Genomic DNA, 15,705 nt, shown 5'->3' with positions numbered 1-15,705 from the left:
GCCTATACCATGAGACTTTTTTTTTTTTTCGAGACAGGGTTTCTCTGTGGTTTTGGAGCCTGTCCTGGAACTAGCTCTGTAGACCAGGCTGGTCTCGAACTCACAGAGATCCGCCTGCCTCTGCCTCCCGAGTGCTGGGATTAAAGGCGTGTGCCACCACCGCCCGGCTGAGACTTTTTTTTTTAAATTGAATGTATATTAAGTGTTTTTCTAGCAAGTGCTCTTAAGCACTGAGCTGACTCTCTAACCCCAAGGAATTGTTCTTTCTAATCCAAATTGAACAACAGAGCCCATTCTCTTTTATGAAATATTAAAGAAAGCATTTGGGGTTTATTAAAAGATTTCTAGGGCTGGAGTGATGGCTCAGCTGGTAAAACACTTGCTGTGCTAACATGAAGACCTGGGCCTGGGTTTGGACTCCCATGTTTACCTGTAATCTCAGTGTAGGGAAGCAGGGCTGGGCAGATCCTGGAACTCACTGGCCACTCAGGCTAGTCAAACGGGAGCTCTCCAGGGTCAGTGTGAGAACTTATCCAAAGGAAAATAAGGTGAAGGATGAAGAAGCCCCTAATGTCAACCTCTGACCTCCACGTGCCTAAGGATGTGTGCGCGTGTGTGCGTGCACGTGCGCGCGCGCACACACACACACACACACACACGGATACTATTCAGTCTTACAGAAAAAGAAGGGCCAGCAAGATGGCTCAGTGTGTAAAGGCACCTTCCTCTGAGCTTGGCGATCTGAGCTTGACACCTACCACCCGTAGGGTAGAAGAGAGTCAGACATTATGGTAGTCATGTGAGAACACAGCTACACCCCTACAAACGACCTGTTCACAAGGTATCCGGTCTAGGCTGAACTCAGTGCTGTGTGCCTAGCATGTGGAAGGCCCAAGCTTAGTCTCCAGAGCTTGAAGAAGGGGGGCATAAAATGAAAAACCAGATCATGACTATATGTTTTGTAACTTTCTAGAAAGTGTGGTAGCTCATTATTCGATGAGAGTGGACACACACACACATCTTGACCTTTTATGCTGTCCACAAAAACAAAACTGCGGGGATGAAGAGATGGCTCAGAGGTTAAGAGCACTCTCTGCTTTTCCAGAGGAGCCAGGTTCAATTCCAGCATCCACATAGTGGGTCACACTGTCTGTAATTCAAGTTCTAAGGGACCTGATGTCCTCTCTGGTCTCTACAGGTACTATGCCCAGACAGGGTGTACAAGCATAATATCCATACACATAAAATAATAAACCCTGCATAGTCACATCTTCTTGACTTAAAAAAAAAAAGTTGACCTGAGTTTTAATTTTAACCTCATCTGAAAAAAAAAAAAGTCTTCCAGAATTGGTTTATTTAAGGCACATTGCAGCTGTTAGGTGCAAACATTGTACGCTTTGACATTAAGGGGCCAGGCACACAGTGGGATGTGCGGGCTTCTTTCTCATCCAGCACTCTTTGCAACTGCAATCAAGCAATTAAAAAGACAAGTTTACTAGTGATTCTTTTCTATTGCTGTGATTAAACACCACAGCCAAAGCAACTTATGTGGGAGTTTGTTTAGACTTACGGCTCCACAGGGACCCACAGTGGCTGTGAATTTTGGCAACAGGCACTTGAAGGTAAGCACTCACAGCAGGCACGTGAAGCAGAGAACAGAGTTAGGTAAAGCCCTAAGATCTCAAAGCCCCACCCCCTAGTGATATACTTCCTCCATCAAGGCCACATTCTTTTCTTTTCCTTTCCTTTCCCCTTTTCTCCCCTCCTCTCCCCTCTCCTTTCCTTTCCTTTTCTTTGAGACAGGGCTTCTCTGTGTAGCCCAGGCTGTCCTGAACTCACTCTATAGACCAGGCTGGCCTTGAACTCAGAAATTCAACTGCCTTTGCTTCCTAAATCTGGGACTAAAGGCTTCCACCACCACCATCCACCTGGCTAAGGCCACCTTTCTTAAGCTTCCCCATACAGCGCCACCAACTGGGGACCTAGTATTGAAACAGAGATTATGGGAATATTTGCATCAAACGACCACAGACAGGTTCTGTGTGGCCCAGGTTGGCCCTGAACTATGATTCTCTCTTGCTTCAGCATAGCAAGGACTACAATTACAGCCTGTGCCACCCAGACCACAGAAACCAAGAATTTAGTTGCAGTCAGGCACAGTGCTATGTGCCTGCAATCTCAGGATTCAACAGGCTTCCTTCCTCTTAATGAGAGTATGCACAAGAATATTACTTCTACCAGCTGGAGACATCTCTCACCCAGACAACGAAAACACTGTATGCATGATTTCTAGGATCTGTATTTATTAATGTCTAAAAGTCTGATTTCAACTTGAAAAAAACTTCAGAATTCAGAAAATGTGAAAAAATGTATCTTTTTATTTGTACACTTAGAAAAGTTGTACACAGAAACTTATCTGTAAAACCGGGAAACTGCTAGGGAGGAGAGAGGGGGACATTTTTATTTTTAAATCATTAAAAATGTTTGAGAGATAAAACAAAAACATAGTAAAATGTTTTAAAAAATTAAAGAACATTTTCCAAGTATAAATTTTATAAATACAAAACAAATTCACAAATGACTTTGAATGCTAAATAAATATCTAGTTAATAAATTCAGTCAGCACTGGCTACAGCAAGTCAGGGATAGAAAATTGGATCCATTCATGTGTAGTGTTGAAACAATGTGCTCATTAAACAAGTCTTAAGACATATACTTTCTCTACACTGTGCTCTTGGAAGACTCATCTGTGCAGATAAATCCTCTTTAAAATTGTAATTCCTAAAAAGTCAATGACAAAATAAATCATAGATGAAAAAATATTTTCCAAATTACCTGAACACATGAATGATCTCAAAATGTACAAAACCTCTGTAAACCAGTACTGTATCCAAAACATCTATTAAACTTAGTAGATACTGAACAAAAACTGTAGCAAAGGAACTCTTTCCTACATTCTCCTGAGTGCTTAGTATGAAAACTGAGAAGACAGTGCAGGCCACGCCTGGCTGTGGTTGACCAGCTGTTATTGCTTCAAACACATATCTGCTTTAGAGCATGATTTAATGTTCCATTTTTATGAACGATTCCTGTTTTTCTTCACATATAGCCTTTAGAAGGACAAAACTAGACCCGTGACTTTTTTGCAGCTAGTGGCGTGCTACCCTGGTCCACATTACTGGGCGAGACGTGGAGTCCAAGCTTTTGAGCTTGAATATGAAAAAATGCTTGAAGCCGAGTTCCAGCTTTTGCTTCACTCGTGTTCCGAGGGTTGTACTCAAAGCAGTTCGAAAACATTAACTCGATATCATCAATAAACTCAGCTGGAGAGAGACAAACAAGCAAGATTAGAATGAAACCACACACATCAGAAACAAATTTTATATGCTAGACAACAGTAAGACAACGGAAGCTGGGAAGGAGCCTTAGAAAAGGTAGCAGAACTTGGGCTCAAAACTGTTCAGTTATAAATATTTTAAAGTTGTCTTGGGGGAACTCCAGCTTATATATGCATTATGTATTACAGAGCTCTTGGCTAACGCCAGCCCTCTCGTTAAGATAAGACTCTATGAATGTCTACCCACGTAGCCCAACCACCTCTCATTTCAGTGTGCACAAACAAGCATGCGAGGGGCTGCGTGGGCCACCAGCCGCCCAGCCATACTAATGGACACTGAAAACAAAAGAAACAGCATCATCTCTTAAAAACAATAAAAGCAAAATATAAGCTACTCACATGCTAATTTATATTCACATTTATTTACTTTTTCTCGAATTATATTTAAGGCAATGGGCTTCTTAATGATGTCATAGTAGTCTGGGACCTGAAAAACAATTCAGTATTTCACAGTATAAAAAGATTACTGGACATAATGATGGTTAAATGAATTTGATACCTGAAAAGCAATCAATTCAATTTATGAATACTATTATTCCATTGAAGATATATCAAACTTTGAGTAATTATGATGATGTAGAAGCTTCTTTGATACCATCATAAATGTACTTTATTATGAAAAGAAACAAGTTTTATTCATGGTTTTCCCTATAAACTGATAATAAATGACCATAATATTTTCTTTTCTTTCTTTTTCTCCTGCGAGGCAGGGTTTCTCTATATAACAGCCTCGGCTATCTGGAACTCTGTAGTCCAGGTCCAGTGCCTCTGAGTGCTGGGATTAATGGCATGCACCACCAGCACCTGGCTCATCTGTCTCTGCTCTTCTTGGAGCTGGAGATAAAGGCATCTGTGCAAGGCCCAACTTGGCACTGAGATCTGAACTCTGGCCCTCACGTTTGCACAGTGGGTGCTCTTAACCTTGGAACTACCTCTCCAGCCCCTGATCATTTCTTCATTCAGAAACCTCTGCTCCACAGCGACAAGAAGTCTTGACTATATGATGGTGCCCCAACCTCTACATCAACGACACTGTCCATTCCCCACACCGTCGTCTCTCGGGCCTTATCTACAAATCCTTTATCAGGAAATGTGAGCATGCTCAAATCCCGATTTCTCCTTCTGAATTTCCTACAACTCCCAACTGTCCCACCTTAGCATCCCAAGCATGCATCACTCTGGATCTTATTAAATTTCACTGTGTACAGTCTTGTACTGAGTATGTCTCTGCACTGAAATCATGTCATTTTCAGTGGCAAGTCCTAATATATAACAGTCCCATATAACATTTTATTCCAGCTACTTTTGCCCCTGAAAATGCTCAACCAACATCCTTCTTTTCCTGCTTCTAAAATGCTATTAAACTGTTAGAATTTCACTTCATTATGTCTACCTGTGTGCCTGAGTATGCTTATGTACGAGGTCAGAAGGCACTGACTCCCTGGAGCTGTAGTTAAGGCACCAGGAGCTGTTCTTTTTTAATGTGCCCTCTAAAACAATTCTAAAGCGTGTTGTAGTCTGATTACTAATTTTTAACATATAAGGGAAATACCATTAGTGATATTTAATTGGATTCATTCAATGAATAGTTATATAAAGCAAAAAATTATTTTAGGAAAGTGTCATCATTAAAAGAATGAGCTACGGGGCTGGAGAGACGCCTCAGTGGTTAAGAGTATTTACTGCTCTTGCAGAGGATCTGGGTTCAAGTTCTCAGCACCCACATGGTGGTTCACAATCAAGTTCCAGGGGGTCTGATGCCCTCTTCTGGCCTTTTCAGACATTGCTCTCACATGGTACACATGCATACAAACACTCATAAAAACTAAAAGTGCATAAATCATAAGCATCTGAGACCAGCCTGGCCTTATGAGACCTTGTCTAAAAAACCCCAAATAGTGACCCGATCAGGAGGGCTAAAGGCAATGCTCTGAAGCCTCAGTTCTGTTCCGCATTGAAAGCAACGTTTCAGCTATGGGCTTTTGGGAAGGATCAGGTGTTTTGATAATTTCAAATTTTCCATAAAGATATGATATAAATGTAAATCATGTAATATATGAATATATTTTATAAGGTCTAGTTGTAGTGTTACCTGGATTTTAGAAACAAGTTTCAGAAAGGGCCAGCTATCATCATGCCGCACCAATTCCACAACAAGCTGTTCAAAGGCGGACAACTCATGAACGCCTCCTTGTCGGCCAGAACTTCTTCGGTTCAGTGGCATAGGAGACGACTCTGGGTAAGGAAGACGAGACATTTAGACAGCATCAAAGCAAAATAGCGATTGTAAGTTAAGCTGCTAACAGACATAAAAGTCAAATTTCAATAGAAAATAGACACTTTACACTGAGATTTTTGCTTTTCACATGTATATGTTGTAAATGTATGTACACATGCCTGCATGTATGTGCACAGGTGCATGTGTCTAGCTGTCTGGAGGTCTGAGCCCCTCCTCCCCCACAGGCAGGGTTTCTCTGTAGCTCTGGAGCCTGTCCTGGAACTAGCTCTTGTATACCAGGCTGGTCTCGAACTCAAAGAGATCCTCCTGCCTCTGCCTCCCGAGTGCTGGGATTAAAGGTGTGCGCCACCACCGCCCGGCTAGGTCTGAGGCTTCTATTGGTAATTGTATCTTATGGCTCTTCCATCGTGGTTGTACTCTCAGCCTGGGAGGCTCAGGAAGCACTGAGTTTGCAGTCGTGCACAGTGTAACAGATCTCAATTAACCAACCAACCAACCCACAAGTCAATGAACCAAACAGGGTCTGGAGATGGAACCTGGCTAGTACCAACCAGCCAACACTACGCTAAAAGATGATGATGTAAAGATTACTATAAACAAAATTTGTAATAAAAATCTAAGTGACCAGTTCATGAAAATACTACTGCACCATTATAGTCTAGTATTTCAAAGGGTAATCTTTGCTGTTTTGTGAAACAGGGTCTCTCTAGGTAGCCCTGAATGTCCTGGAGCTCACTATGTAGACCAAGCTGACCTCAAATTTAGAGAGTCACCTGCTTCTGCTTCCTGAGTGCTGGGATTAAAGGTGTGTGGTACAATACCCAGCTACAGAGGGTAATCTCATCAAATAATGTAATATTCTTGTTTAGTGGTGATTCCTGTGTTCTGAGGAAGGAAAAAGAAAATGAAATGCATGAGGCAAGTATTTCACCACTAGGGTATGACCCTAGCTCTGAAAAGTGTTTTGTTATACTGTGTGTTCAAAAACTGACTAATTTCCTCCATTAAAAATGGAATACTAGGGTGAGGCGGTGGTGGTTGCACACCTTTAAACCCAGCACTTGGGAGGCAAACGCAGGTGGATCTCTGTGAGTTCAAGGCCAACTTGGACTATGGAACTAATTCCAGAACAGCCAGGGTTACACAAAGAAGCCCTGCCTCAAAAAAGAAAAACAAACAACTCCCCTCCAAGGACTCCTAGGACCAGAGAGATGGCCTGCTGGCTAAGAGCGCTAACTACCCTCCAGAGGACCTGGGTCTGGTTCTCAACACCTGTTATCAGATGACTCATAACTGCCTGTAATTTCAGTTCCAGGGGATCCAAGACTCTCTGACCTCAGCAGGCACCTGTATATATTTTTGTTTTTATGAAATACTAAAGGCTAAAGAGAGCTCTCCAGTAAAGTGCCTGCCTTGCAAACATGAGGATCTCAGTTTGATCCCAAGCACTCATGTAAAAAGCCAGGTATAGTGGTTTATGCCTCCTCTGACCTACACACACACACACACACACACACACACACACACACACACACACACACACACACAAACACTTTTCAAACTGAGTACATACAGTGCCCCCCATGCCAGCAGAGACCTCAGTGTGCTTTTTTTTTTTTTTTGGTTTTTTGAGACAGGGTTTCTCTGTGGCTTTGGAGCCTGTCCTGGAACTAGCTCTGTAGACCAGGCTGGTCTCGAACTCACAGAGATCCGCCCGCCTCTGCCTCCCGAGTGCTGGGATTAAAGGCGTGCGCCACCACCGCCCGGCCATAGGAACAGCTTTTAAAACCTGACCACGACTCAGCTATCTTGAGTGTAAGCTGAACTTCATACCTGTAGACTGTCTCTTCCTGCCTCTTCTCTTAGAGTCGCTGTCTTGGAGAGAAAGCCCTGCGTCGGTATTTAAAGGTATCAAGTGTACGCTTGATCTCGAGGTGCCGACTCTGAAGTTGGCGATGCTGGGGCTGTGTTCTGGAGTGCTATCGGCACTCTTCCGTACTCTGCGTTTTCCACGAGGACTCAGCAGTTCCACAAGCATATCTGCTTGCAGTGCACCAGGACTCTGGCGAGTCGAACGACTAGCATTTCTTAACGAACGAGTCTCTGTAGGAGGAGCAGATCTGATCTTCCTTAGGTTCCTGCCAGCAGTCTTAGAAGCAGTGGTTTTGGGTGTGCTCTGCTGACCCCTTGAGGGGTACCGCCCGGGGTCTTGTCGCTGGCTGCGACTTGAGAAAGAAGAGCTAAGTCTCCCTCTTGTTTTAATTGGCAATCTGACTTGTGGTCTTCCTCGTTTGGGTGGGCTACAAAAATTGTTGGAAAACACGATTATTGTACAGACTATGATGAGCATGTGTATGGTTCCTTGTATTCAGGGCTATAGATAAATTACTCTGGCATATAACTGAACCTTCTAGAATCAGTTCTTCTGTTTAGAGACAAGTTTTCATGGAAATCTAAACTGTGCTTCCATGTACTTCTCTCAAACAGTGGAGGACACTTATTTTTCAGGTGACTAACTAGGACATCATCATGAAAATCAAGTCCTGAATTGTGATAAACTAATAACATCCTTAGGATACTGGCAAACAGACTGGGCCAATGCTCTTGAACATGGAAGACTTGCATTGTTTTTTTCCTCCATGTCATCACCATCAACACAGAAGCCCCTGATGGTTCTGCCAGTGGCTGACACTCAAGTAGGCCTCAAACCTGTGGTTCATGAAGACCAAGCCAAGAACCTCTTTATTACTTTCTGATTCTGACTGCAAATACAAAATTAGACTGAACTGGTCTCTTTACATACTTCTATTTAACCTGCAACATTGGTAAGAATTTCCGAAATGACTGACCAGCTGATTTTCTGAGCGTATGTAGTTCATGTGTGTATATGCAGTTCAGCTGCACAGACCTGCATGGACATGTGGAGGCCAGAGATCAACACTGGGTGTCTTACGTTTTGAGACAGGGTCTCTCACTAAAGCTGGGACCGGCTAATGAGACTAGACAAGCTAACCAGCAAGCCTCTGGGACCTTCCTTCTCCACACTCCGATCCCAGGGCACTCTGCTGTGTGGGTGTTATGGGAAATTATCTTAAGATGTGTTACATTTGTTTACGCTGTGGACCATTTGTTTAATGATGTGAAGATGTGTTGCTTTTGTTTATGCTGCATTTGTTTAATTCTGTGAAGCTGCGATTCTTTGCCTGCCTGAAACACCTGATGGTCTAATAAAGAGACGAACAGCCAATAGCGAGGCAGGAGCAAGGATAGGCGGGGCTGGCAGACAGAATAAATAGGAGGAGAAATCTGGGAACAGAAAAAGGAGCAAGAGAACAAGGCAAAGAGGATGTCAGGTGCCAGCCACCCACGGAGGAAGAGAGAAAGCAAGATATATAGAAGAAAAGAAAAACACTCAGAGGCAAAAGGTAGATGGGCTAATTTAAGATAAGAAAGCCTGGCTAGAAACAAGCTAGAAACAAGCCAAGCTGAGGCCAGGCAATTTATAAAAAGAATAAGTCTCCATGTGTGTGATTTGTTTGGGAGCTGGGTTGTGAGCCCCCAAAAGAGCAAAGAGTTAAGAGTAAAAACAAACAAACAACATTTTGGAAACAACATTTCCAGTGTGGGGCTAGAGTAAAAGAAAATCAAACAACAGCCATCTTTCCAGGCTCCCCAGATTCTTTATTGCTAAGTTTAATATGATATTGTCTTCAAAAGCTTTATATGGTAGATGGTCTCTACTAGCCGACACTCTTAAAAAAAAAAGCTAGGCAATGGTTGCACACATCTTTTAATCCCAGCACTCAGGGGGCAGAGGCAGGAGGATCTCTGTGAGTTCGAGGCCAGCCTGATCTACAGAGCGAATTTCAGGACAGCCAGAGCTACAGAAAGATCCTATCTTGAAAGACAAAAAATAAAATTGTAGTTGATTTGAAGAACACATATGTATGAAATTCTCAAATAATGAAAGAGAAAAAACCTTAATAACAATAAAAGGGGGGAAAGCCGGGCGATGGTGGCGCACGCCTTTAATCCCAGCACTCGGGAGGCAGAGGCAGGCGGATCTCTGTGAGTTCGAGACCAGCCTGGTCTACAGAGCTAGTGCCAGGACAGGCTCCAAAGCCACAGAGAAACCCTGTCTCGAAAAACCAAAAAAATAAAATAAATAAATAAATAAATAAATAAATAAATAAATAAAAGGGGGGAGTCTATAAATTATTCTCCTCTGACAATGAATGGCCTTTCTGAACTGGACAGCTCTCGGGCACCTTGCCATACTCAGCCTCTTGATTCCATGAGATTGGTACAAAATGTTTAGGATGGAGGGTGAGCTAAGAACAAGAACAAAGAATACAATATGACTTTCTCTTGTTGTGACTCTATCTAGGACTACTGATGGAGAACCAGTGGATAGAAACATCTGCCTACTAGATATATCTATGCAGCAGGTATGATTGTGCATGTCTGTAATCTGAGCACTCTGGAGGCCAAGGCAGGATTACTTCAAGTTCGAGTCTACCTGAGCAACAATGTGAGACTGCTTGAGGGGAAAAGAGAAAGGGAGACTACCCCAGTGTTACCACAGCAGGAAAAGTCCACTGCAAAAGCCGTGCAGCGGCCTGAGCGATAGTCTGTCTCCAAGGAGTTGTTAACGATAATGGGGCAGGAGCACAAGAATACAGTGTGGTCTGCTTAGATCAGCAATACCCACCTTGGAAATACTCCGAGTTATGTACAATACATGAAAAGCACAAGCAGTTTCAGATATGTTATTTTTTGAACAGTTATGTCCCCAAGTATTGTGTGTGGGTTTGAGAGTCACAGGCTAGACCACCCTCACGTGGCAAACTGGACTCACCTGAGTTCCTCCTCCTCTTCGGAGTCCTCTTCATCTTGTTCTACCTCATACTCTTCCTCCTCACTCTCGCCTTCTTCATCATCAACTTCGTCGTCTCCTTCCATGCTCTCTTCCATCTCTTCATCACTTTCCAGAGACGGTCTCTGCCTAGAGGAAAGTCTCCTGGAGCGCTGCTTTGGTCGGCATTCTGGACAAAACCAATCTCCTTCAGGAATGGCCTGAACAAATCACAGAGATGACCATCATCTACTGGTCGAGACCTCAGTTCTGATGTGGGCAACGGAGGAAGGTAAATACCTTAAGTTTCGGCCGGACGCAGTAGGTGTGATGGCCGCGGTCACAGCCATCACAGAGGACCATGTTCTCAGCATCACCCTTCTTCCGGCAGATCTTGCAACGCGCGTTCAGTATAGATTTAGACCACATCACACTGCGATCCAAGGTTGATAAATGAAGAAAGACTTGGGATAGACTTGCAGAGGAAAGGAGGGACTCTCTCCAACGATCCAGGACAGTTTTATAAGAACGTCCGCTGTCACTGCCATCTTAAAAGAGAGGAAAAGTGACTGAGGTTCCTGGGCAAACACAAGCATCTCCTGGAATTCCTTTTTTAATTTCATGTTTCTTATGTTTGTCAAAAATATTATGCTTAATATTGAAAACTAAAATTCTGTGTGATTCCAGTCTGGACTATGCAATGAGTTCCAGGTCAGTCTGGGTTGCAATGGAACAAGACTGCCTCACCCTCAAACTCCCCACACCTAATGTTCCATCTGCGGAGTCACATTTTTAATGACATAAGGAATTACTTCAATCCAAACTGAAGGCTTGAAGATTTTAATAGTTAAAAGAGAAAAGAATTTAGGCAATGTGTTCCCAATCTAGTCTTTGTATTGAATCTTGATCTAATTTAAAACTGATTAAGTTACCCTTCCTTTGGATCAAGTATGTACTTTCTCATTGCCAGAAGAATGATTGAACCTCATGTGTTCTAATTTCAGTATGAACACATGAAGTTTCTTTTGAGCTGATGGTCTATGTTCTGAAACTGAGGGTATCGGCTCAGTGTGTTCTAATATACTAAAGACCACTGTGCAGACTGCTGGGAGTTCACCACACCAACACTGATATTAGTCCTGCACTCAAGAGACTGAGGCAAGGGTTCAACCACACGCTAGCCTGGGCTACTCTGGGGTACTATCTCAAAAACAAAACAAAATTGCCCCCAAACTAAGTCAACCAAAGAAACAAAACAAACAAACAAACAAAACCCAAGCCAGCAAGAGGGCTCAGTAGGTAAATGTGCCTGCCATGAACGCCTGATGACCTAAGTTGGATCCTGGGACCCCAAGTGGAAGGAAGAACCAATGGAGAGTGTCCTCTGACCTCCATACTATGCTGGGGCACAACAGGTGTTAGTGCACCCCGCAACAATAATACTAGTTAAAGCAAACAAAATTAAACATAAAACCAAACCCCATGAAGGGTTTGAGTGAACAGCTCAGAAGTAGAATGCTTGCTTTGCACTGCAGTCCTGGTTTTCCACTCCCGACAACACACATCCATACACCACCGAACCAAACACTTGCACGGTTTTATTGTGGAAATAAAATACTGTGAAAACTATAAGAATGAGACTAATAATGAAACCAAATATCAGAACTTCATAAAATATGAAAAACTATGTTTGATATGTTTTATGTAAGAGTTTAAATTGGGCATTCCTTTCTCAGAACCCTCCCCACTTGAGTTCTTTCTTATTTTTCTACATTTGCTCTGCTCACTTGGAAACAGGAGATGAGCAGTTTACACGAGTCAGAGCTCTGGCGAGTGTGCAGTTCAGTGACAGAGCATGTGCTTACCATGCATCAGATCTGAGGTTTGATCCCCAGCATAACCAAAACAAAGAAATAAGAACTAAAGAGAGGGCTGGAGGGATGGGCTCAGAGGTTAAGAGCACTGACTGCTCTTCCAGAGGTCCTGAGTTCAATTCCCAGCAACCACATGGTGGCTCACAACCATCTATAATGAGATCTGGTGCCCTCTTCTGGTCTGCAGCATATATGTAGGGAAAACACTGTATACATAATAAATAAATCTTAAAAAAAAAAAAAAACTAAAGAGAACTTCAAATGAGTCTTCAGAGCTAGAGAAAATGAAGAGGGCATTAAGGGCAAATACATTTAGAATGTAAGTGGACACTATTTTCCTACCTTCATCTTTCCATGTATCTAGTGTTTTTGGAGATTAGACCAAGGATTTCACACACACTACAAAACTACGCTAATCCCGAACTAGCTCATACTCCAAGGTACCTTTATCGACAGTATATAAACTAGTTAAATTCTGAATTCCTATTTCAGCTCATCTCTACCTTTAGAGTGTGTGATTTACTAACTAGCATACTGGCTTTATCTCTGCCCGCTCACTCTGTGTTTGTCTTGACTCTGTTAAAAGGCTTCATGGAAAGCTCTGGACATAAATGAACAGGACCTCCAAGGAAGGACCCGAAAGCACTGATAGCTAAAAGATCATGAAGAAATCTTTCTGGACAAATTTGGACACAAATCCTTATTTGGTAATGGTAAGAAATAAGGTTGAAGAATGGCCAACATGTTAGAGTGGAAGAAAGGTTTATGAGAAGGTTTTAGTCTTGGAAAGCAGTGTGAAGGATTCATGGGTTTGTGAAAGTTTTAAGATAAGGTAGCTCAGGCTGGCCTCACATTTAGAGGCATGAGCCATCCACCCCTGGTTTTGTCAGTGTAATCCCAGTTCTAGGGGAACAAAGTGGAGGGTCAGAAGCTCAGGATCACCTTTGGCTACATCGTAAGATTGAGATCATCTATGTCCGTTCAGCACTGAGATTGTTGGCCCACCACTATCCTGCTTTTACATGAGTGCCAGAGATCCAAACCCCTGCCCCAGCCCTTTGTTGAGACAGGGCCTCCTGTGGTCCATGGGAGTCTCAGGCTCCCACATACCCTAGGGCGGCCTCCATGTAAGCGCTGGATCACATCTGCACACAAATTGCTTCCTTTACCAGCTTCAACAAGCTTTAACAAGCCAAGTACATCTCATTGGTTCTCTAGGATACATGGCTACCAAGGGCAAAATACGTCTTGTTTCTCTTATCTTCTACTTTGCTGGTCTTGATAAACTCCTCAAGAAATTGCTACAGGTGAACTAAACAACTAGATCTCACTTTCCCTCTGAATGTATAAGCAACTTTTTTCTTGGAGGTTTTCAAGGCTAGCATCAAGAAGATTAGAGGCTTCTCTTAAATCTCTATCTTAGTTCAGGGAGTGACAAAACCTTTTATGGGATACATAACAACTTCCGAGGCAATGGGTGGCATCTCCAGGTAGGCGGGGAGAGTCTCCTGTACTACTCCTTTTCCACACCTGCTGTTGTCCTTGATGGACATGCCATGGCCCTGCCATCTCTAGTATCTGGGTCTGTCTCCACTGCAACTGAGGCTGATCTCTCCTGGCCGCTCCCCAGGGACTCCAACCTTACCACACGATGCTAGGCCTCAGCCACTCTCCATTGGCTCCCTCAAGCCTTCAAAACCAGTACCATGAGACTTTACACATTGCCAAGTTCTGCTGTCAGCTTGAGATACAGCCTGTCTGGACACAGCCTCTGTGCGCCGGTTCTGAGATTCTGCTGTCCCGCTGACATGGAGACATCTTCACCTCAGTGGTGCTGGTGTCCTATTAATCAGCTGACTTTCCAGGCTCAGTTGATCAGCACACAGAGACTTAGTCCAATATACCACACAAAGGACCCCTATCCCAGTGTCCAGAGAATCTTCCGTCTGAAACCTCAGCCAAGGCTCCACTGTCTGCCAGTCTAAGCATTCTTGTCTTCTAAGACCCTACTAGAAAAGCCAGTAAGCTCTGAGCATACAGGCTAAGCAGTCTACCACCCAGCTGTGTCCCCACCTTCCTCCAGACCCCTTCTAACTCCCTTCCATCCCCATCAACATCAACACCTCTCCCCCCACCAGTTTCTTTCCCAGGATCATGACCTTTTGGCTTGGCTTTGTGATCCATTTAATCTAACTTGGGACATCTGTATGACCACTGGGTTCAAACAACCCACCAGAGCCTGGTGGGCACACAGCTGAAGGCCATTATCTTAGTTCTCCCCGAACCCATCAATAACATATAGTTCAGCACTGAGAGTCCATCTCCTCATCTTTCAAGTGTTCTGGATACACTGGGGTAGCGTCTGAGCTTTCTTTCTTGATCAGTCCATTCAAAGGAACATGAGGAACTTTTGGTCTGATGGTACAGGCCTGTAATACCAGTGTAGAGGAGGGTAATTAAGGCAGGAGGGACGCCAAGTTCAAGGCCTGCCCGTGCTACACAAGAGTTCAGGATCATCCTGAGCAACTTAGTGAGACCCTTTCTTAAAACAGAAAGTAAGAAGAGGGCTGGAGAAGATACAGCTCATGGGAGCATGTGTGGAGCCCAACACTCAGTCCTCAAACCAAACCCCAGCAAAACCAAGCATGCCGTGACATCAGGCTTTACAACTGCACTGTCAGTGTGATAGGATTTCCTAAGTTATAACACAACTATCAGTAGCTTTATAACATTGAGGTATTAGCTATGAATTCTTCGATCTAAGGACATTGTGTGAACAAATTCACATTCTGAAATTGGATGATACTGTCTATAGCAATGGTTCTCAACCTGTGGGCTGCAGCCTCTTTGTGGTCGAATGACCTTTCAGAGGGGTTGTCTAAGACTATTGGCAAGTACAGATATTTACAATTCATAACAGTAACAAAATCATAGTTATGAAGTAGCAACAAAAATAATTTTATGGTTCCTTATCACAACAAGAGGAACTGTGTTATAAGGTTGCAGCTTTAGGAAAGAATCACTTATTTAAAGAAACTTAAATTCTTATTTATTTTTATATGTCTGTCCATCTGTCTGTGTGCCACATGTACTCCTGGTGCCCACAGGGACCAGCAGAGGGTGCTGGATCCCCTGGATATGGAGTTAAAGGCAGCTGTGAGCTGCTATGTTGGTGCCTGGAACCAAATCTGGGTGCTCTTAACCAATGAGTCATCTCTCTAGCTCTGACATTTCATTTTTAATATTCCTCACATTTATCACATTAATATTATTTAACAAATTTAGTTTATTTAGGTTGCTCTTTCCAATGAGACCAGAAAGGAATTTTTTATTTTATTTA

At 43.2% G+C, this 15,705-nt stretch overlaps 1 protein-coding gene across 2 annotated transcripts in view; it reads right to left on the bottom strand.

Moving 5' to 3' along the window:
• Positions 1 to 3,046: 3,046 nt before the first annotated feature.
• Positions 3,047 to 15,705, bottom strand: part of Baz1a (bromodomain adjacent to zinc finger domain 1A) — an 81,289-nt gene continuing 68,630 nt past the window's right edge. For both annotated transcript variants that reach the window (XM_013347274.2, XM_026782398.1), the window contains exons 21-26: positions 10,792 to 11,039; positions 10,495 to 10,712; positions 7,470 to 7,936; positions 5,490 to 5,632; positions 3,737 to 3,824; positions 3,047 to 3,323 (exon numbers count right to left, since the gene is read on the bottom strand). In XM_013347274.2, coding sequence (XP_013202728.1) covers positions 3,127 to 3,323; positions 3,737 to 3,824; positions 5,490 to 5,632; positions 7,470 to 7,936; positions 10,495 to 10,712; positions 10,792 to 11,039 — 1,361 coding nt within the window. In that variant the 3' untranslated portion in view covers positions 3,047 to 3,126. The remainder of the gene's footprint in view (positions 3,324 to 3,736; positions 3,825 to 5,489; positions 5,633 to 7,469; positions 7,937 to 10,494; positions 10,713 to 10,791; positions 11,040 to 15,705) is intronic.

The sequence above is a fragment of the Microtus ochrogaster genome, chromosome 1 (assembly GCF_000317375.1).
Source record: "Microtus ochrogaster isolate Prairie Vole_2 chromosome 1, MicOch1.0, whole genome shotgun sequence".
NCBI classification, from domain to species: domain Eukaryota; kingdom Metazoa; phylum Chordata; class Mammalia; order Rodentia; family Cricetidae; genus Microtus; species Microtus ochrogaster.
This window is presented reverse-complemented; position numbering and strand designations above follow the sequence as displayed.